A 21,413-nucleotide genomic window follows, 5' to 3' on the forward strand; every position below is an offset into this window, starting at 1 on the left:
TTGTTCTCACCCTTATTTCTACTTAATTTAAGATGATTTATTTAATTAAATGTCATTTCCTTTAAGTAACTTAATCTTAAGCACATCTTTTACTTCATTTATGATCTACAAAGTCTATTTTATTATTTATTCTGTTATTACATTCAGTTTTTCATTCTTATTGCTTATTCCTGAACACAGAGTATCAGTGGTGGTTCCCGGTCTCTGTAAGTTAAAATTCTACTGAATATAAATGCACTTATTTACTTTGCACTTCTGCTTTTTTGCTATATTTTAAGGAGTTAAGAAGCTGAGTTAATTTAAGTAAGAGCTGGGTCATTTGTATCACCCCATGTGAGTCTATTTAAGAATCTGTGTAAACAAAATCCAGACATGCACCAACTGAGAGCCATATTTAATAATTTAATTTTGCCATGCATAAACCATACAGAAAATAATTTACAGCAATGACAGTAGTAAAAAAAAAGTACATTTCATGATGACAAACATATCAATGAAGGCTCACATCAGGTTAGGTAGTTAGTAGAATATAAACTAAACACAGGAACATTTGTTAGAAAGTTATTTTACTTTTATGTTACATCCATCTTGCAAATACCCCATAACCCCGACAGAAATGGGGGTTGACTTAAAGGAAAAGGAGGTTTGGTGTAATAACCAAGGTGGGTTTATCATGCACAAACACTTTTAACCTTTACCTCTTTCCAAATGGCACAAATAAAAAGTTAAATACACTTCTTCAGATTACAGATGATCCCACAATCAGGTCACATCTGGAAGAAACTCAGTCATCTGTGTGGCATTTGATTACAATAACTTGCATTTAGTGTGAAATTAAAGTGGTTTTTCATTATTCCTCACACTGTAACAGTTAACACAGGGAAGCGCCAATTCCCACTTTAAATTGCAATTCCAGACTTGATTTTTGGGATAATAAAGCTTCCTCTCAATCTGTTGAGTTGCAGCCAGAATATTTCAATCATTATTTTGAGCACAAATTCTATTTATTAACACTGCTTCATTACAATACTGCTTATTACAAATGGCAAAACAAAGCACTGTTTCACATACTGTATTCACCTGCAAATGAACTGTGTGCCAATTTAAGCTAAATATTCCCACCATTGGATATTTAAAACATTCCCAAATCTTCCCTTCAATGTTTTAAAAGTGAGAAGAACCATCTAACGTACCGCTCCATCTGCTGTAATGTAATTACACAGCAATGCAACAAACAAAAAGCTTGAAATAGGACACATGTGAACTTATAATTACATTCCAGCCAATGAAACAGAACAGAACAGCTGTAAAGGAAAGAGTGCACAGTATGGATATGAGTGTCCCTTTTTCCATTCATCTAGCTGTGTACTGTCAACACTTCTTCTTCTCTTGAGGAAGATTGAAGGGATGTTTTGAAACAATGGGAAAGAAAGCAAACTCAATTTTGTATTTTTCTCTGATGCTTATAGGCTCATTAGCTTTCTGAATGCTAACTATGCTAGCCCAATGTTTGTGGAGTTTGAAGCTTAACTGTCGAGGCATTCAAGAAAGATTTTACCATAAAGATGGAGCACACAGTTAGAACAAAAATAATGCCTCTATTAACACCTTTTTAGGATCATTAACACCATCATAATACCCTAATTTATGACGTGAGGTCTGTTGATGAGTTTAACATAAAAAATGTACTTCCATTTACTTTTTGTTTTTTTATTGAATTCCTTCATTGCAAACGGTGTCTTCCTTCATTGTTCCCTCCATCCACTCCATACAAAAACAGTCCCATTTTTCTTCTTGTAAAAAAGTCTTCCTCCATCTTTTCCCCGGATGACTCCCCTTCCTCTCCTCTCAGAACAACACGTCCTCATTGGTGATGAGCGTTTCCACCACGAGTCTCTGGTACCGGATGTCGTTGAGCGCCGTCATGGCGTCTAGTCCGGGCGCCCGCATCAGCGTCGGTCCGAAGACGATACCCAGGTTCTCGCTGGTCATGAGGTTATCCTTCTCGTACTCCGTCACCCTGGGAAAGAAAAGGGACGGAGAGTATGTGAATGCGAACGAAAAACTGGACACAAAACTCCAAATTATCCTAATGCAAAGTGTCCGGGACAAAATTGGCCTTTTCCAGTGGTGGGGACATGTTCCCAGCATCCCCAGTATAAAAACATGACTTGTGTGTTCTGACCTCTTAAGGTGACCCATGAGGTACCGCAGCGTCTCGCAGTGAGCCGGCGGCAGCAGCTTCAGAGCCTCGTGGAGAGACTCCAGACGTTTCTCTGTGTCTGTAATCTCTGCAAACAGAAACACAGAATCACTCTCGTTATTCTCCCATTATAAGACAAATTCAAAGGAGCTTTATTAGCATCAACATAGCATGTTGTACAATGTGTTATAACATCCCTTTAGGACAAAAAATGCCCCAATTGAAACCTATTTTTGATCACACATCTTTTTCTTATTGCTATATGGACTAATGCATGCTATTTTTAGATGAAAACTGCCATTTTTTATCCTGAAAATGTCTGGAATGGAGTCAGCATCCTCAATAACCACTCAAATAATTGTCCAATACAGCTAAGACATTTGTTTGTTAACTATTGTCTGCATCATGCTAACGAATGCAACTTACGCTAATTGTGCAAATTGACTAACAAATGCAGGTTAGCACCCTGCATTTTCTATGTGCTGGTGACCCATACTATACATTCCCAACATCACATTGGTGGTCAGTAGACTCATTACTGGTTTCCAAAAGGTTATATCTGCAGTATTATGTGTGTTGATATTATGCATCAAAATCAATATTACCGCTAATTATTGACATTTTCCAGATGTGAAAACGTACTTCCTGTTTCTACAAAGTGTGGGTATGCATCGTATGTGATGAGGGGGATAGGCAGCTCTCTGAAGTAGAGTTTGAGCGCTCCAGTGATGATGTTCAGGTCCTCATATGCATTGGAGGAGATGTCCACCTTCTCTCCATCTGTGGAGCCAATCAGAGAGTGAAGAGTGAGAGAAAGAAACCACAACAACTTATTGATATTGCCCTGATCCTCAAAGGGAAATTATTTAAGAAGATGAAGGAACCTCACCTCTGTCAAAGGCCAGCTTTACATCTTCAATCAGCTCACTGAAGCCTGATATCCTGTACAGACCCTCCGACTGGAGACCTGGAACGTTAAGTTGATGAATAAAATGAACTGAAATTGCTGTGTCTGAACATATCTCAAATATCTTCTCACCTCTCGCCTCGATTTCCTGTATGCACATGTCGACCACCATGGGCCTCTTGGTGTTGTGGGCTTTCACCAGCGTCGTCAGGTCGCAGCTGTACACCTTCTTCACGTGACGGAGGTCCGGCTGGCAGTCATTCGGCACCACTTTGGAGCACTGCTTGTGAACATTGAGCCCACAGTCTGACAGAGGAGGACAGAAAATGAAAGTGAATACACTGCCTGTAAATATAAAACCCTTAGCCTTATTTATAACATAGATGCATACTTGGTAATAATCACAAAGACAGAATGTTCTTTGGCAGCAAATTGAATATTTTAACATTTAAAGTCTGTGATTCACAGCATGACTCAAGCTAACTTTACGCCTGCTGTCCCGGTTCTGAGTCACGCTTTAAGAGAGCTACATGTCCAACACGGTGGAGGAGGTAGAGTTCGTCTATGTGTGTGTGTGTGTGTGTGTGTGTGTGTGTGTGTGTGTGTTACCTGCACACTTGACTCCCTGCGCGATTAGTCCCCACATGAAGTTGGCACAGTACTCGCACCAGTGTGGGCCTCTGAATGTATGAACCTGGTTGAAGAAATGTCAATTTATCCCAAGTTTCTAGTGAGTGAAACAGATGTGGTCAGATGAAATGCTAACTAGGACAAATGCAGTTGTTATTTGTGCCCAAATAGTATATTTCCACAGAAAACACACCCGACTGGGTCAAGAAATACCTGAACACCAGCAAAATCTATATGTAGACCAACAGAATAACAATTGAAGTGTTGATAGAGCATTTATAGAACAACTACAGGGAGGAACACGTTTTAATCTGCCTATATTCCCTGCATAAACTGGCTCTATAAATGCTAATAGGCTCCATCACAGTGCTGAGTGTGTGTGTGTGTGTGTGTGTGTGTGTGTGTGTGTGTGTGTGTGTGTGTGTGTGTGTGTGTGTGTGTGTGTGTGTGTGTGTGTGTGTGTGTGTGTGATTTCCAAGGGCTCAGGACACTGTGGATCTGAGCTCCTCACCAATGACTACTTCTGATAACATCTGAAGCACAAATCGTAAAAAAAAAACGGAAATGAAAATGCAGAAATGTGTGTGTGTGTGTGTGTGTGTGTGTGTGTGTGTGTGTGTGTGTGTGTGTGTGTGTGTGTGTGTGTGTGTGTGAATCCTCAGTGCTCTCTGAGGTGAATTTGAATAAGACCCCACATGCTGAATCAGCTATTCTGGCATCCTTCAGCACAAAAGATTAACAGGACAGGGGATGGAGGAAGCGAGAGGGGGAAAAACTCACCTTGAAGTTGTGGACCTTCTCGTATTTGGGCGCCAAGTCGCTCTCCCTCAGGGTGGCACGCCGCACCAGCGATGTGAGCTGCGAAAGGGCAAAAGATCTGATTGGTTTCCAGAAGGTGGAAGCAGGGGAGGTGGGTTTGGAGGGGGCATGGTGCATTCGGGGGTCCGAGGTCGGGTCCGGCAGGGAGGGAATCGAACCAGCACTGACGTTCAAAGCGAGAGCTGCAGAAAACAAAGAGCCGTTCTGACCCGCTTGCTTCTCGGCCCGCCTGCGTGACTGCTTTTTACCCCTTCTAACGACATAGGACTCTCTGCTCGGCATTGTGGGAAGTGTAGTTTTGGTGTGAATTTTTAAAAATCACACTGGAGGTTTAAATCAAACAATGACTCTCAGACTAAAATCCCATTATAAATAAGACAATAAAACCATCAGACTGTAACAAATCTTACTCTTAAATGCTCAGAATAGTTTTAATGTAGACTCTCAAATCTTTTTAAAGCTCAATCTGACAACAACATCCCAAACGGAGAAGCAAACAGAGGACCAATCCTGCCGTCTTAGCACCACAAAGATCAGCCAATCACATTATCCCAGCATACTGATGGGGCTTTAACGTGCAATTCCAGTTCATAACAACAACAAAAGCCAGTCAATTAAAGCAAAAAATAAAGACTTGTGAAAGAAAGTTCCCTCCATATGATTCAATAAATCCTGCGATCCCAAAATCCTTCACACCGGACTGATGCTGCAGAATCTTCGTCTCCTGTAGGTGAGCGACTCAGCCCACATGGCTCAATGTGTGTGTGTGTGTGTGTGTGTGTGTGTGTGTGTGTGTGTGTGTGTGTGTGTGTGTGTGTGTGTGTGTGTGTGTGTGTTAATCATTTTCCCCTCCACACAGAACAAGTGGAGGTGGGAGGAGATAAAAGCAGAGGGAGAGAAAGGAGACGAGGAAGGGAAGGGGGGGGGAGGAGGCTGGGCTACGCTGCGGTAATGGATGAATATAACAGGTCACATTGAGAGGAGAAGGAGCCAATCAGATTACAGGGATTGTTGTTGTTTGTCACCGATTTCTGCCACCATGATTGTCCCGGGAGAGAAACTACGTGCTGAAAAACAACATGTATTTTATTCGATCGTCTATATTTTTTAATCCTTCTCTTTTTTGTTATTTTTCCTCCTTCTACTGCTCTTTTTTATTTTTTGCTTTTGTGAGTGTTTTTATGCTTTAAAAATCCACAATATAGTGTCTTTAGATGGCCCTGGTCTTCTTTTATATTAGATAATAGAAGGTGCATTTTATAAGGTCAGTTTAGGGCTATATTGTTATTAAAAAAGGTTCATCTGGTGGTGGGATTTCTGGACTGCTTTGACATTTTTTATCCTTTTAGTCAGAGAAAAACCCAGCAGTGAGCAGTTTTGACTCAATCCCAAAAACAAGTCCTTACAAATTAAATATTCACACGAACCGTGTCTTTATCTCCCCCACAGGGGCCATAAATGCGACATTTAAGCCCCCCAATAAAAGCTGATTAGCTGCACGAAATCCGTATTTCTCGCGCGTTTGTTTTCCCTACGGAGAACCACCTCCGCTCTCACTGTCACCGCCTTACTGCTTTGTCTGCAAATCCAACCAATTATGAAAACACACAGGACCACCCCCATCACACACACACGCACACACACACACACACACACACACACACACACACACACACACACACACACACACACACACACACACACACACACACACACACACACACACAGTGATGTATGAGGTGGTCTTGCACTGCAGGTCAAACGGGGCCCCAGGAGGAACAGTGCTGGTGTAGCACATAAACGCATTGCACACTTTGTTATGATGGTTTGTTTTTGTCCATTTAAACTGACCAGCTTTTACACTTGTGCGTGTGCATGTGTGTGCGTGTGTGTGTGTGTGTGTGTGTGTGTGTGTGTGTGTGTGTGTGTGTGTGCGTGTGCATGTGTGTGCGTGTAACTGTGTGTATTTCCTTGAGAAAGAGGGTTGCTCAGGCTGGATTTGGAGTTATTGTGTGTGTGTAATTGCACGCCTTGATTCTTTGCACCCGACACAACGGAAGCTGCAGAACTGAAATGTAAATGTTCTCCAGCAGTGATTAGCATCCTCCTGCGTCAACTTTGCAAGAAGTTTTCTGTCCGTCCACTCGAGTTAAAAACCCAAAACACAGAAAACAATTATCCCACAGCTGAGCAGAAACTAATGAGCCAACAACAAACTGGATTCCTGGTTACTTAGTAGGCGGCTTCTTTGGGAGATATCAGGTTTCTGCAGGCAAACTGCAGTTATGTAATTTTACTGCAGAGCCTTTGGCTGGAGGCCATCTCTCCTCTTCCTCCTCCTCTTGTCCTTGTTCCTGAACCTTCTTCATCCTTCCATCTTAGCACTTATTCTACCCCTCTGCATGGTCTCTAATCGTCATTTTGAAACGTTTTAAGACCCATTATGAAGGTTTAAATGCTAACACTTGATATGTCAATGTCATGAAGACCTTTTTTTATCAAAGGACTGGTACAAGTTCAATGGAAATGCTGTTTCCAGGCTCTCAAATAATGAGATTTGCTGCTTTTCTATTGTAAAGTGTAGGAGACATTTTATAGACCAAATGATCAATCAATTAATGTAGAAAGCAAAGGCTAGATGTATTAATGAGGAAAAGAGGCATCAGTTGCAGCTGTATTTAACATACTGATCTACTTTCTGTGATATATAGGCCTCATTTCAGACTGTGGTTTCCTAAAGGGGATATTCTTTGGTCGGTGGCCAATACCAACTCCGTATTGGAAAACCCCAAAGCCTTCTCGTTGCCAGACACATTTACTGATTGGAGGATTCCTTTGGCCTGAGAGTGATGAGTTTGGAAGATAATGATTGCTTGATTATCATTGTAATGCAGCCTCTATAAGCTAAAAAGTGACATTTTCCTCACCCTCTCCTCTGCATTACTGTCTTCTTTAGCTGGAGCCGGTCCATCCGGGGCCTCGGGACTCTGAGGCAGGAGTTTCTTCAGAGTGGGCTCCTGGTTCAGGGTGGTGTAGCCCACATGCTCATAAATGGGGTTGATGGTCATCTTAGCGATGTACTCCGCCGCCTGACGGGAGAAGGGTACTGTAGCTAAAAATGTATAGGTTGTTTTGTTGTTAGAAGGGTAGCTAAAAAGGGACGGACCTTTGTCTCGATGTAAAGTGTGATGAGGCCATCCGTGACCAGGTCGTGGATGGACTCGAACCTCTTCTCTCCAACAAAGTGCTTCCCGTCGTGGTAGAGACGGAAGTTTCTGGTCTGGTTTCCAAACCTGGATCGAACAGAGGAAGATGCTTTAGCTCAGAAATGTTCTCACAGCGCAATAGTCTCTAAAATGTAGGAACGTTTTGAACCTCAAAGCATGTAAACATGTCACAGAGAGGCAATAAATACAATAAGACCTGAAAATGAGTGTATTACTTTACTGAGATCGTACAGAGACTCTGAAGTGGGCCAACACATGATAAACCACGCCATCGTTACATCATTAACCCAAAATCAAACCAGTCTTTTTTCTGCCCAACCACAGTGGGACACTAGTTTATGAAGGGGGTATTTATGGAAGGTAATTATAAGCCACAGGGATGGGAGAGAGAGAGAGAAGCGTGTGCAGGTGGATTTATATCAGGGCTATTTATATCAAACTGACCCAAAACCACTTTTAATTTATGCCATGCACCCATTTTAAAAAGTGTGACACCTACTCTGAGAATGACAGCTCATATTCAGGAAGAACTCAAGAGTTTTTATGACTTCATAACAGGATATTTGAGCACTTCTCTTGATTTATTTCCATACTTGCTTTATTTTGTATGTCTCTTACAATGCTTTTGTCCTATACTTGACTTTATGGACATATCTTTGTTCCTGATTGTCCGAATCTCCCGTAATTAAACCAACAGAGACACACTTTACCTGAGAGCCAGAGTGTACGTGCCCGGCTGTCTCTGACTCTCCCTGATGAGGTAGCTGCCTTCGGCCTGACTCAGCGACTGGTCGGCCTCTTCTCTGGAGATCATCCCATGGTATCTGGACACAAGAAGCAGCAAAATAAACATTAAATTAGTTCACAAACAAAGTTATACTTCCCCCACGATACACCAGAGGTATGGGATAGGTGGGGATTGATTCCTCTTAATTGTTGGAGGTCTACTTACTCTCTTCCATAGTATTTAGGTCGGTTTTCCACCTTAAGGGACAGAAAAAGGAGTTAGTAAAACCCTAAGAAGATGCAGGTTTATAGATGACATAGGAAGGAAGAATCAACCTTTAACAAACAACAGAATGAAGGTAAAGCTTGCATGGTCATATAGAGGACAGCATGTAATTCCCCATAACAACAAAGTGTGTGAAATGACTAATACACACCAGGCGCTCTTCGTGAGGGTGTGTGGGCGCAGGAGAATATTGCACGAGTCAGATGAAAAGCAGAACATTGCTGTGGAGCCAATAAATCAACCAACGCTGCTGAATATTCATTTGGATGCTTTGTATGTGTGTGGTTTTGAAAGAAAATAGACAGGTGTGTGTGAGAAAACACACAGCAAGGGAGGAAGAAGGGACATCTTACTGAGATATCTACGTTTTACATCGGTGATTGTGTAGATAAAACACCAGATTTAGTTGAGAAACAATCATTTTTAAGGAGAAAATTCGACAAAAAACCCTGTAGATTGTAAAGAAATAACACAACATAGTCCAATGTGCAACAACTGCGCAAAGAGCTTGTTTTAATCTCTAGAGTGCATGCTAATTTGGGCAAATATGCAGTGTTTAAGTTCCTGATCATCCTATATTTGGCACACAGAGCATTTCATATATGTATTTATCTTTAAATTGCTCATTTATCTGACAGACACTTGGATAAGATCAGGATTTATTCCATTATACCCTCTGCTACGTGTTAACGAGTGCATTGCTTCACTGTCCAGCTACAAATTACAAAGTACCAGCCTTAGATAAGTGCTTATTGGTGCATCATTAAATCACATATGGCTGAAATCCCAGCAGACTACATGGGGGCCATTGTACTCCGTCCGTCTGTCTGCATTTTAAAGTGGGTCAACAATGACTACCTGAACGGACCAGAGGATCAAAGCCAACAGCTGTTCATTTTAGCATCCACATACACACCAAAGGAGGACTTGTTTTATTATTACAGATTAACACGCACACCAGACGAACACCCCTGTGCTTTAATCCCACTTGGATTGCCCCAAACCTTGCTGACACATCTGGTGGTTTCGTCTTCTTAAACTTTAAAGACCCTCTATTCTTTAATTTCCAGGCAAGTGATGCTTTGAAAGACCTTAAGTGTAAAGTTACTAAGTAGATTCACTAATTAAGTACAATTTTGTGCTACTTTGTACTTCTACTCCACTATAATTCAGAGGTAAATCATGTACTTTTACTCCACTACTTTTATTTAACACCTTTAGTTGCTTTGCAGATTTATAATGCATCAATAATTATAAAACACATCATATGTATTATTCTGGAGGGTTTTCTCACCTCGCATGTGCAGGTGAGTCTGCGTGGGTGCGGCGCCTCCTGCTGGAGCTGGTACACTGTGGTAAAGAATACAATAAAGTAAGTAAAAAAACTATTCTACTGTGAAATGTCATTTTTATATGTTAGACATACATTCTAAAACCTTAATATGTTTATGTATATAGTACACTATGTCTATATGTTCAGCAAATTGTTATACAAGAGAGTATTCTAAAGTATTCTGTGCATTTTATAATTAATTGTTTAAGTGTAAATGTCACACTATTCAAGGTGCATACACGATCCATTTTTCCCAGCGTTCCATACAATTCTCCAACTGAAGTTTTAAAACAAAGGTAAGTCTCTCCATGCAGTACATTTCTTGAATGATCCCATTCCACTGGTTCAATGTTGGAGGATCTGGTTGCAACCACCTTCTGGTTATGGCTTTCCTACCATCTTCATCTTCAACAGGTACCTGTCCTTACGTAGGACTGTTTCCGGGATTTTACCGAGATATAAAATAACAGAAGAAAAATCTACCCCTATTACTTTATTTATCTCAGTTGACACCTCCCTCCAAAATGACTGGATTTTCGTGCAGGCCCAAAAAACATGAAAGTGGTTAGCCATAGGGGTACCACAGTGTCTCCAGCAGAAGCCTCGGCTCTGCGTGCCTGTTTGTAGTGCTGTTAATTTAGGAGTTATGGAAGATCTCACACATTCTTCCAGCAGAACTCTCTTAAAGATCTTGAATTTGCAGTGGTCGCCTGTGTCTCACATATTTCTATCCAGGTCTCTTCTGATATTTGTGTTTCTGACTCCTTCTCCCATTTTTGTTTAATGTATAATGTAGAGTGATTTTTAGAGGCTTGTATACTTTCGTATATTCTTGAGACACTTTTTATTATCTTTCTTTTTATATGCCTCAGGAAATACAGAAATTAAATTGTATTCCTTCTCCTCCTTGATTTGTAATTTTGTATTATTATAGTCTCTGACCTGCAGGTATCTATGGAAGTCCTGCTTCCCCAGTCCAAATGTGGCTGAAATGAACTCATAACTCTGAAATGTACTGTTTGAGATGAGGGAACAAAAAGAAGTGATACCTCTCCTAACCCACTGTTTAAAACCCCCGTCCAATCTAGCAGGTTCAAATTCTGGATCATATGCTATCCAATTCAAGACATTAACCTGTTTCTCTATTCTTAACTTCCTCAAAACTTTAAACCATAGCTTAAGAGTGAATACAGTCCATTCATTCAAGCTGTTATAATGTATTTCAGCTTGGTTTTTGTTTCCTATTATAGATTGTATTGGATTTTTAACTGAGTAGTTTCTAGGCACTTCCATTTAGATTCATAATTTGGAGAGCACCAGTATACTAAGGGTTTCAATTGTGCAGCATAATAATAATCCTGTAAACATGGTAGAGCTCTTCCTCCCTTCTCTTTTTCCAGCTGCAGAGTCTTGAACTGAACCCTAGGTCGTCTACTGTTCCAAATGAACCTTGAGATCCAGGCATTCCACTCATCAAATTGTTTTTGGGGTACCTCTAAAGGCAAAGACTGGAAGAGATAAAGAAGCCGTGGCAACACATTCATTTGATTTGTACTCTATTACTTATATCCAGTGGGAGGAGGGTCCATCTAGAAATATCAGATTTGATCTCTTTATTAATGAGGCCGTAGTTGTTTTCAAAAAGTTTTGACATCTTTAGTAAGGTTTATTCCTAAATACTTTATTTTGGGCGAGTCCCATTTAAAATGATATTTCCTTTTAGTATCTGGGTTAGGATTATAGTTAAATGTGAGGGTTTGGGTTTTTTGGATATTAAGCTTGTATCCAGAATATAGATTATATTTTTTTAGTAGGGACATCAATTTGGGGATGCTTGAGTCTGGGCTTGTAATACATAAACATACACGTCTTATGTTCTTCTCCTCTAACCATAGTCCCCTTTATCTCAGAGTCCTCTCTAATTGTTTGAGCGAGGGGTTCAATAAATAATGCGAATAGGGTCGGACTCAGGGGACAACCTTGGCGTGTCCCTCTTTCCAAATGAATAGTTTGTGACAGGTGTCCATTACCCTGATCCTGGCTGTTGGAAAGAAGTATAACGCTCTAATACATTTAATAAAACCATCTTTGAAGTACCCTGTATAAATATTCCCAACCCACCGAATCAAATGCCTTTTCGGCATCTAGGCTGATTAACATTGCACTGATGTTTTCTGAGGTAATATGACTCACCACCTGTAGTGTTCTCCTCAAATTATCCTGTGTCTATCTGTTTAATACAAAGCCTGTTTGGTCTAAATCTACCAGCGCTGGGACAATGGATTCCAGTCTCTTAGATAGGATTGAAGCAAATCCTTTCTAGTCTACATTCAAGACTGATATTGGTCTGTATGAGCTGCATTCCTTTTTATCTTTTCCTTCTTCGGGATGATAGAGATAACTGCTCCCTTCCATGATTGGGGGGTTTCCCCTGTTCTCAGTGTATGGTTGAAACAATTAAGCAGGACAGGTATTATCTGTAGTTTAAATGTTTTATACCACTCAGACGGATAACCGTCTGAACCTGGGGCTTTATTAGCCTTCAATCTCGAAATGGCTTTGCTCAGTTCTTCTGCTGTTATCTCAGCCATAATTTCCTTATTTTGTTGTTCTCCTATAGATGGTAAATCTAGAAGTTTAAAACCATTTTACTTAAAATAAATACATTAAGTACCTGTTTATCTCCCTAAATACTGCTACCCATTTTACTACACTATATTGAACACGGTACCTCCTTTATTATTGCTTGTCTTTTGTTGTCACGTTGTAAATGTCCCCGCTGCAGGACTAATAAAGGGATTATGATTCTGATAAAAGTTCTTAAATAACAGTTTAAAAACGGGCAAAATAAGGATAATAACATTAAATAAATTCACCAGTACTCACAGTAAGATTTCCACACTGGTGGCCGGTATTCATCATGATCTGAGGACAGAAAAAGTACAAAAAGGTGTCACCCTAATTTAATATCCTTTACCACAGCGCCCTCAGGTGGACAGACCTGGTAATGACACATGGTCATTTTTATCTGCATGTTACTGTATACAGATTTTATTTAAGGCACAACAATGAAACTGCTTAAGGAAATGATGCAGGTGTATTAATGCCACTGCCAAAAAAGGTAGTCAAATCAACAATTGAATATCTAAAATATCATTTTTGTTGTGCAGTTAATAACTCAAGTATGCTATCTGGCTCGGTGCAATTTAAACACAGACTTAATTCTGATGAAGAAAGGCAATGTGCATATGTCTTTTGGCAAGCACTCTGCAATTTCAGGCCGTGCTTGTGTAAAACTAACAGCCTATTTCCTGTCTTGGTGTGCTTTGTGTTCACCCTGCAAGGCTTATCTTTTCAACACTTGTCTTCCCGGTATCCTGTCTTCAAAATAACTCAAAATCCAGTCTGAGCAACCCTCTTTCTCAAGGAAACACACACGCGCACACACACACACACACACACACACACACACACACACACACACACACACACACACACACACACACACACACACACACACACACACACACACACACACACACACACACACACACACACACACACACACACACACACACACACACACCATTTAAACTGCTGACAGACCACAGCTGTAATTGTAAACTGCTTTGGAGATTAAGGATTAAAATGAAAGCTTGACAAGAAAGTTTAAAAGATAATGCCCATACTTTAGTACCATTCAACAGGAAATAGGAACAGGGTTAGGCCTAAAATACACAACAACTTCAAATACTAAGTAAAGTACTGCTTACTTCTTGGATTGCATTAATACAACCTCAGTAAATATTTGAAGGAAGGATGTTTTTTAGTGTATTTAATTAACCTTTTTGTCACTTTGAATCAACAATATGTGTATTTTCTGCTTACCAAAAACATTTAGGGCCATCTTAATTCTGGGATATGATGATGACTATTATGATGAAGAACAGTTATCCCGAAGATCCAAATTTCCAGCAAAACAGACAATTTAAATCCTGCAAGACAAAGAAAAATAAAAACATGCTGAAAGCGTTCATCAACTAATGAAATAACACAGTATCTGTTTGCAGGGGCAGCTGAAAGCTCTTTTGATGTTGTGAATGAACAGCTGGAGCCTGGAAGAGATTTTGGAACCATCAGACGCAGTTTCCTTAATGCCACGGCTAAAAAGAACAAGCCAAATAAACAGTTGAATGTCTAAAATGGTCTGAGTGACTGCACGGAACATGAAGTAAAAGCTTTTATCTCATTCATTTCCTCCAGTTTGAGTGCAAATACCTCGGGGTAAAACACTGAAGGATGTTATTTACCTCATTTTGAATAAACTAAGCAAAACAGTGAATAAATGTAATATGTGCAAGCATAAAAAGATGCATTACTATAGCTTTGCAGAAAGGCAAAATAAGCTCTTGTCTTATTCTCAGACATGTATTGGAATAAGTGCACAGAAGAACATCATTATTTTTTAGCCCTACGCACTCAATTGGAGTTGGCTCTGAAAGATTTTACTGAAAATATCTCAATGTGATTCCTCAGAAATGGTTCAAATTCTGTGTGGATTACATTTATGCAGTGACTTATCATTAATACTTATTCAAACATATGCAAGGACTACAATTCTTGTTGTGTAAACGTGAAAAAGTCAGGATTAGCAAAAGCAAATTATAAAGGAATCTGTGTAAGCATAAAAAGCTGCGCAAGATGCATTACTATAGCTTTGCAGAAAGGATGGCTTGTAAATGAGCTTATTCTCAGACATGCTTTTGAGAGATATTACTTTATGCACCATTACACAGAAGAACAGAATCGTTTTTTTGTGGATTAAACTGAAAAACAGCTGAGTAACAATACATGATCCAGCTCCATATTATAAGGGAGCGGTGAATCCAGTAGGAAAACTGAACCCCGTATAAAACGGAAATTATACATCTTGTTTTTTTCTACCAAATTGCAGAGAGAATATGTGCTTTGGAATATAGTGAAAGTGCACACAAAACAATCATAAATTACACACTGGTTTGTCATTAAATTCACGGTTTTTCTCATAATACTCACACTCAAAATCCATTCTGCATTGTGGTCGCCATCTTGCTGGGTCACGTGATCAGTCTCGCCCTCTCTTTCTCTGGGGTAACTATGGCAACAGTCCCGATTTTAAAGTTTGTTTAGTGATATAGTTTAATAATAGAAGATATAATTGGGGTTTATTAAGTTAATGCTATTATATAATAGGAAATGATTGAGCCAGGCATACGGATTATGTGAATGTTAAGGTATAGAAAGCATTGTTTTGAGTGGCAGCATTGTGGCCGGTTAGCTCAGTTGGTTAGAGCGTGGTGCTAATAACGCCAAGGTCGCGGGTTCGATCCCCGTACTGGCCAACTGCCTTTTCTTATGCACAGCCTTAATTAGTCCTTTCTTTACTATACTGTTTAATGATACTATATTTTGACAGTACAGGTATTAAATGTTGTATTCGATGAAATTATAACAATGCAATGTATACAATTGTATTGGCCAATTATAATGTATATCTGTATATTGTGTATTCAATAGATTTATTGAAAAGATATACTGCTGAATTATGTTTGATTATGTTTGATTATATGATTATATTCACTGTTTGGTGTATCTTCAGCCACTGATATGTCAATTTGTACCGTTTTAAATTAGGTTTTATGTTATTTTACTTGTAATTCACGTGCAATGTCTTTATTTAGATGCTGCTGGGACGAAAACAAATCCCAATTTATCTTGTCTTATATTTCGTTTTAAGTAATGCACTATATGCATAATCTTGGGCTATATTTAATGAGACGTGGGTGTGCAATAATCTATAGAATATCCTTTGTAAAACCATGAAAGACCAGATTTATTCAGAGAAATCTTAAGAATATTGCACTTTATTAAGATTTCCAACACGTTCTTACTGAGTTTGTTTCCAAATCTCTTTCACTTTATTACCACCACAGTTTTAATCTGCATATTTTACCCGTGCACATTCTCACTTGGATGATATTTCTGAAATGATTTGATTATTTATATATTAAAAAGGCAATACAACCCTAACCCTTTACCTCCACGCTGCATTTGCGCCGTACTACCGTGCAGTGGCGCTCTCCACTGCACTTTCCCCCTGCCTTCCTGACACTGTAGGCGGTGTGTAGCTCTTTATTGTTCCAGTAGAAAAGCTCCATGCACGGTTTCCCACATTTGTTGCAATGGCTACCGAGCAGAAACCACGTCCCACCTGAGAGGGAGCGGCTCGGCTGCAAAAAAGGACTAAAACCGGGCAAAACTTCCAACGCTGAGTGGGAAATAAAAGCTCTTTACTGAGGGACAATCTGTGGATCCTGAAGACAGTGAAGACGGGGGTAAGGAAATCATGCTATCCGGATTATAAAGCGAGGTTACACGGTAGATAAAGCTCACTTACTTGTGATTCAAACTGATTTGTTGCATTGTCTCCACTTCAGAGACTTCTTAAGGAAACTAATGTTTGATGAGATATCTGAAGTATAATCTCGCTTCCATTGCAGGCAGCCTGTTCATTTTCCTAATCGGTTGAGCTCCAGCTTTTACTGTAAGCTTAATCATAGACAAGGATCTCCAATAAAGTGCTTACGACGTTAACACGCATCGCAACATTTCTCCCAAACTTAACGTGTGTTTTGCAATCTTTAACGCGGTGTTTACTTTGGGTGATGTTTGTTTAATTTTGTGTTTTATTTTTCTTTCATTTCCATTCACCAATCCTCACAATAGGCTTGTCATTGTCATCACATGCATATTAATGTTGAACACACACACACACACACACACACACACACACACACACACACACACACACACACACACACACACACACACACACACACACACTCACTCAAGCCGTCTCTTGGGTGTGATCAGGTTGCTTTAGCCATCTTTACTCTGGCCTAAAGGATTACTCTGCTAACCTACATCCTGGGCGGTTGCACGCTGCTTTTATATAGTTCATTTCACTCAAAGCTGCTGCATGGTGTCCCTCTTTCTAGGTATGCTCATAAACCTTGACCAACAAACCCTGGAGGATCTAAATGGCACCTATGAGGTGACAAACAAACCTCCTTTCATTTATTGATCTCTGGGGGCATGTGGTCCTTTTGCACCGCCCCTCTTTCAGAGTGAGGTCAGAGCACAGGGTCAGCTTTGTCTTAGTGGTTGGTGGAGCATGGGTGCTAGATGTGTGTTTTTTGTTGTATTATTCTAGGAAACACAGACTTTTGGAGTTTCAAAATAAAGGTTTATCTTGAAGTAGATGATATAGACCTGTTGCTTCTTCGAATATAGGATTGTTGTCAATCAATGCATCCAGTGGATTGTGACACAGATCCTCTATTTGTGCATTTGGTATCAGTCAATCTCTGGAAGTTTTTTGTGTCAAAGTAATTGAAGAACAGATGGCAAACATTTCTAATCAACACAAATCTTTTCACTACGTTGCCCTTTTCCCATTTCACTGTGACAATCAATATCACGCCCATATCACTTGGAGAATTGGTGCAACACTCCCTTTCTTTTATTCTCTCACACACACACACACACACACACATACACACACACACACACACACACACACACACACACACACTCCTGAGAGCAGTAGAGCAGTTTAATGGCTTGCTGGCTGCTGATTGTCACCTTGATAAAACACCGTACAAAGCTCAACCCATTGATCTGTCAAGAGCCGTGTTGTGTTGCAGCCTTGATCTCTTGTCATATTTGGATTTGATCAGCTGTTTATTGAATGTGATCCTCCTGTTGATGGGTAGTCCATGTACATATTGACTGCACGCTCTTTAGCACTGCATTTAAACCTTCATTTATTATTGTTTTTGACCAGGTTCTTGATTAGGTCTTGACTTTGGGACTCATGCTGCACAATATGAGGTTAATATACTGAATGCAACTATTCCCAAAGCGTCTCTCAGTGAATGTAGGATCTGGTCCAAGTGATAACAGATGGTCTGGGAATAGCAGAGTAACCTTGTGTTTTGAATATTTGTCACTAACTTTGTAACTGTAAATCTACAAATACAGCTAGGTAAAACCTCCTCATGACTCATATGTCCATCACATCCCTTTTCTAGTTAGGTTCTTCCTCTTTAAAATCACCATTTCTGTATTCTGGGCATCATTTACCCTGGACAAAAGCACTTTCAGTTCATGTGTTGCTGCTTTTATCCATTGCTGCTCGTCAGACCTGTTTTAAAACTGGTGCCTATTGTGCAACGTCCATGGGATTTACCGACACTATGGTTTATTTTAAAGAAAGAAAGATGTACTTTTATTAATCCCCGTGGGATAATTCGAGAAACTTCAACATATGTACGTTTCTCCCTTGTTTTGAAATAATTAAAACCAGATTTGCCCGTAAAACATAAAGCCTTCTCTGTTGATGCACTTGTTTACGCTCACATCCGATTCCAAGAGCCTGGCTTCCCTCTCACAAACTCTTGGGAAAATTTGAGCTAACACCAGTTCAAAGGCTGTGGAGAGGCCTCGTTCCCTGCAAGTTTTAAAGCTGGACGCTCCCACAGTGGCTTCCTTTGTGCCTGTGTGACCAGCTTGATCTGTATTCCTCTCTACTAGCTCCATTAATAATCCCCAGCCGAGCCCCTACTGAGGAGTTGATGAAACTCCGGCTGCCATGTTTTTACTCTTAAGAGATAAAGCTGAATTATCCTCCGCTTCTTGAATCAATGCAGTCGATTTTTAGATTCATTTAAAGAACTTTTTGACCCTTTTGATGCAGCTGGATCTTTGAAAAGCTATACTTCACTCTGGTCTCTTACTATAGTCACTGTTTCAAGTTTGTAGTTTTAAAAAAAATCTTAAAAAGCCCTGAAATTAACCCTACATGCTGCCTAAGTGATGAGTGAGTGCAGAGAGGCTGAAGATGTGCAACTTACCAACCCTGCTGTCTGCACAGTATGATGTACTGATGTTTGTCAGGGTAATTGGCACCTTCTTATGAGTGAATAATGAGGCCTAGCTATAAAGCACGCTCTCAGTTGACACTCTGCTTTGCTTTGAGAGACAAAAAGGTAGTAGAAGCAGACTTTCTGGAGGTCAAACTTCTTGTTTTTTGTGAACCTCGACTCTCTGGACAATACCAAACAACTAGTGCACTGGGGAAGTGGAGCACAAGAACAAAGGTGTTTTCCCACAGGTGTAATGAGTAACTTGAATGTCAGTAACCCAGTTTCAGCTTTTGTCACGTTTGCAGGTGGAGGGATTAGTAATAAACGGGGTGTTGAATTCTGGAGAATAAAAGACTAGATTAAGTGTGAAAGGAAGGTGAAAATACAGATTATTAGACATGTTTTAGGGCCTTACAGTAAGTCCACGTTCACTTGGGTCAGGGGTCAGCTACCCTGGAGCTGTGCCATATCCGGGGCCTCTTCTTTTGGACTATGCATCTAACATATATTCTTCTTATTCTTATTCCTAATGCCCAAATAAAGCCATCATAGAAGCTGCAGATTATTATCTTTTTTATGATTCATGTTTTCAGCCCTTTCCCTGAAAGAAGATAGCCTTCCCCAGAGATTCATTACACATCCGTCTTCCACAGAAGTGACCGTCACTCCGTGGATTTTTAGAGATACTCCCTACAAAAGACCTCAAATTATGCAGCAGCTTTATCCTCAAGATGTGGGCAAAGAAAACTGTGTTCCTCTGGCACATTTGCAGGAGACTTTGGAGTGAACCTGATGACACTGGTGTTGAAATATGGACTTTAAGGTGGATTTGAACATGTGAATACAGAGGAAGAATAGGTCCCTAATGCCGTATTGATTTATTGACAAAGTGATAACGACCAAATGTGTCTAAAGGACAAAACAGCGATTGGATGGATTTAATTATCCCTGTCTTGTACGCACATTTCCCATACCTCCCCATAGACACCAGTGTGTTTGTGTGTTGGCACAGTTCATCCCAGCATTCGCCCACCGACTGAAAACATTCCTCAGCCCTGATGTCACCAACCGTCTGAGGGGATATTTATTGTCTGAGGTTGAGGGTTTATCAAGGGTGGGATGGAGGTGGGGGTGTCTTGGAGAGGAGAGGGGAGGAAGGGGGGAGCCTCTGCCTTTGTGTGTTTTCAGACCGTATCTCATCTGCTTTGATTCGTGTCTGAACTGGTCCTGAAACGGCGCTCTGTGTTTGGTTTGAAGGATATCCCACCTGCATGTGCTCCAGCTGGTGTGTGTGTGTTTGTGTGTGTGTGTGTGTGTGTGTGTGTGAAAGGTGTGAGACATGTCTGTGTGCGTCTTTGTGTGTCGGCCAAACTCTCCAAAAAGTTTAGCTGCTGTAGTCTGTGGTTTTCAAACAGTCATGTCATCATCCTGACTTACAAAGAAATCCCCACTGAAAACTCACTGACTAAATATCTTGTGGTTTTTTTCCTACATTGTGCAAGGCCAATTTAATCCAGACTGAATAAATGTGGCAAGCAAACTTCTTTTTCTAATTGAGTAACGTTTTATAACAGAAACAGGCACATTTTCCACATTTATACCAGAAGGCTACTCTGTTTTATAAGGAAATGTTAATTTTATTGTATTTTCCTCCCAAAATGTCATGTTTTTTTAGCTCTCCATGCATTCTATAATTCCTGTTTAGATACAGGAAGTCCTTATAAGGAAATTGTGTACATACTGTATATGTACCACCACACAGGATGCAATGCTATTTAGGCTGGGATGTGAGAGGAAACTGCCTGCTGTGTGTTTTTAGAAGACCAAAATAACCCAAATCACAGACTCAACAGATTATTGGCTTTGCTTGCTTGGTGCACAGAGCAAGACACAAACGGCACCCTGAATTTTGAGTAAGGCAAGTTTATATTGTACAGTGCTTTACAAAACATGCCAGCAGAGTTGCAGGTTTTTGCTCCAGAACATGATACCTGAACACTGCTTCCCCATGTTGACTCCTCTTATTTCCTCCTCCAGACGAGAACAGAAGTAGCAGCTCGATCAGCATGGTGGAACCAGCCGAGAGGCCGTCGGCGGCCGGACAGCGGCTGAGCGCTCCGGAGAGCTTCGGGGTGTCAACCCTGGAGCCCGGCCTCCGTCCTCCTGTCCAGCCTCCGGGGAGACAGGTGTCCATACGGGTCCAGATGCTCGACGACACACAGGAAGTCTTCCAGATATCGGTGAGTAATATGTGTGTGTTGTTGTAAAATTTAATGAACACACGTAGCATTGGGTATTGTTTACCCCATGTGGTTT

General features: G+C 40.4%; 2 protein-coding genes and 1 non-coding gene across 4 annotated transcripts in view; 2 read left to right on the plus strand and 1 right to left on the minus strand.

Moving 5' to 3' along the window:
* Positions 1-425: 425 nt before the first annotated feature.
* Positions 426-15,249, minus strand: LOC134860595 (N-chimaerin-like). The gene is made up of 15 exons (XM_063877353.1): positions 15,187-15,249; positions 14,020-14,126; positions 13,018-13,056; positions 10,093-10,148; positions 8,739-8,770; positions 8,497-8,610; positions 7,726-7,852; positions 7,487-7,648; positions 4,521-4,598; positions 3,720-3,804; positions 3,243-3,416; positions 3,093-3,170; positions 2,846-2,983; positions 2,186-2,291; positions 426-2,020 (listed from the first exon to the last, which is right to left on the minus strand). Exons 2-15 carry the CDS (start codon positions 14,036-14,038, stop codon positions 1,849-1,851), a joined length of 1,380 nt encoding a protein of 459 aa, XP_063733423.1. The 5' UTR covers positions 14,039-14,126; positions 15,187-15,249; the 3' UTR covers positions 426-1,848.
* A 189-nt stretch (positions 15,250-15,438) lies between these two features.
* On the plus strand, positions 15,439-15,512 carry trnai-aau (transfer RNA isoleucine (anticodon AAU)). Its single transcript has one exon. It is a non-coding gene; the product is annotated as a tRNA-Ile (tRNA).
* Positions 15,513-16,302: 790 nt separating this feature from the next.
* Positions 16,303-21,413, plus strand: part of LOC134860884 (FERM, ARHGEF and pleckstrin domain-containing protein 1-like) — a 35,569-nt gene continuing 30,458 nt past the window's right edge. For both annotated transcript variants that reach the window (XM_063877750.1, XM_063877751.1), the window contains exons 1-2: positions 16,303-16,505; positions 21,135-21,337. In XM_063877750.1, coding sequence (XP_063733820.1) covers positions 21,164-21,337 — 174 coding nt within the window. In that variant the 5' untranslated portion in view covers positions 16,303-16,505; positions 21,135-21,163. The remainder of the gene's footprint in view (positions 16,506-21,134; positions 21,338-21,413) is intronic.

The sequence above is a fragment of the Eleginops maclovinus genome, chromosome 24, assembly GCF_036324505.1.
Source record: "Eleginops maclovinus isolate JMC-PN-2008 ecotype Puerto Natales chromosome 24, JC_Emac_rtc_rv5, whole genome shotgun sequence".
Taxonomy (NCBI): Eukaryota; Metazoa; Chordata; class Actinopteri; order Perciformes; family Eleginopidae; genus Eleginops; species Eleginops maclovinus.

What these genes read in the sequence shown, in the direction of transcription:
- LOC134860595 (XM_063877353.1), bottom strand. An exon ending in ACCAGTGTGGAAATCTTACT is followed by an intron (nt 10,149 to 13,017) that starts GTGAGTACTGGT and finishes TCTTTACCACAG; the next exon opens with TGTACCAGCTCCAGCAGGAG. An exon ending in AAAGCTGGCCTTTGACAGAG is followed by an intron (nt 2,984 to 3,092) that starts GTGAGGTTCCTT and finishes TTGGCTCCACAG; the next exon opens with ATGGAGAGAAGGTGGACATC.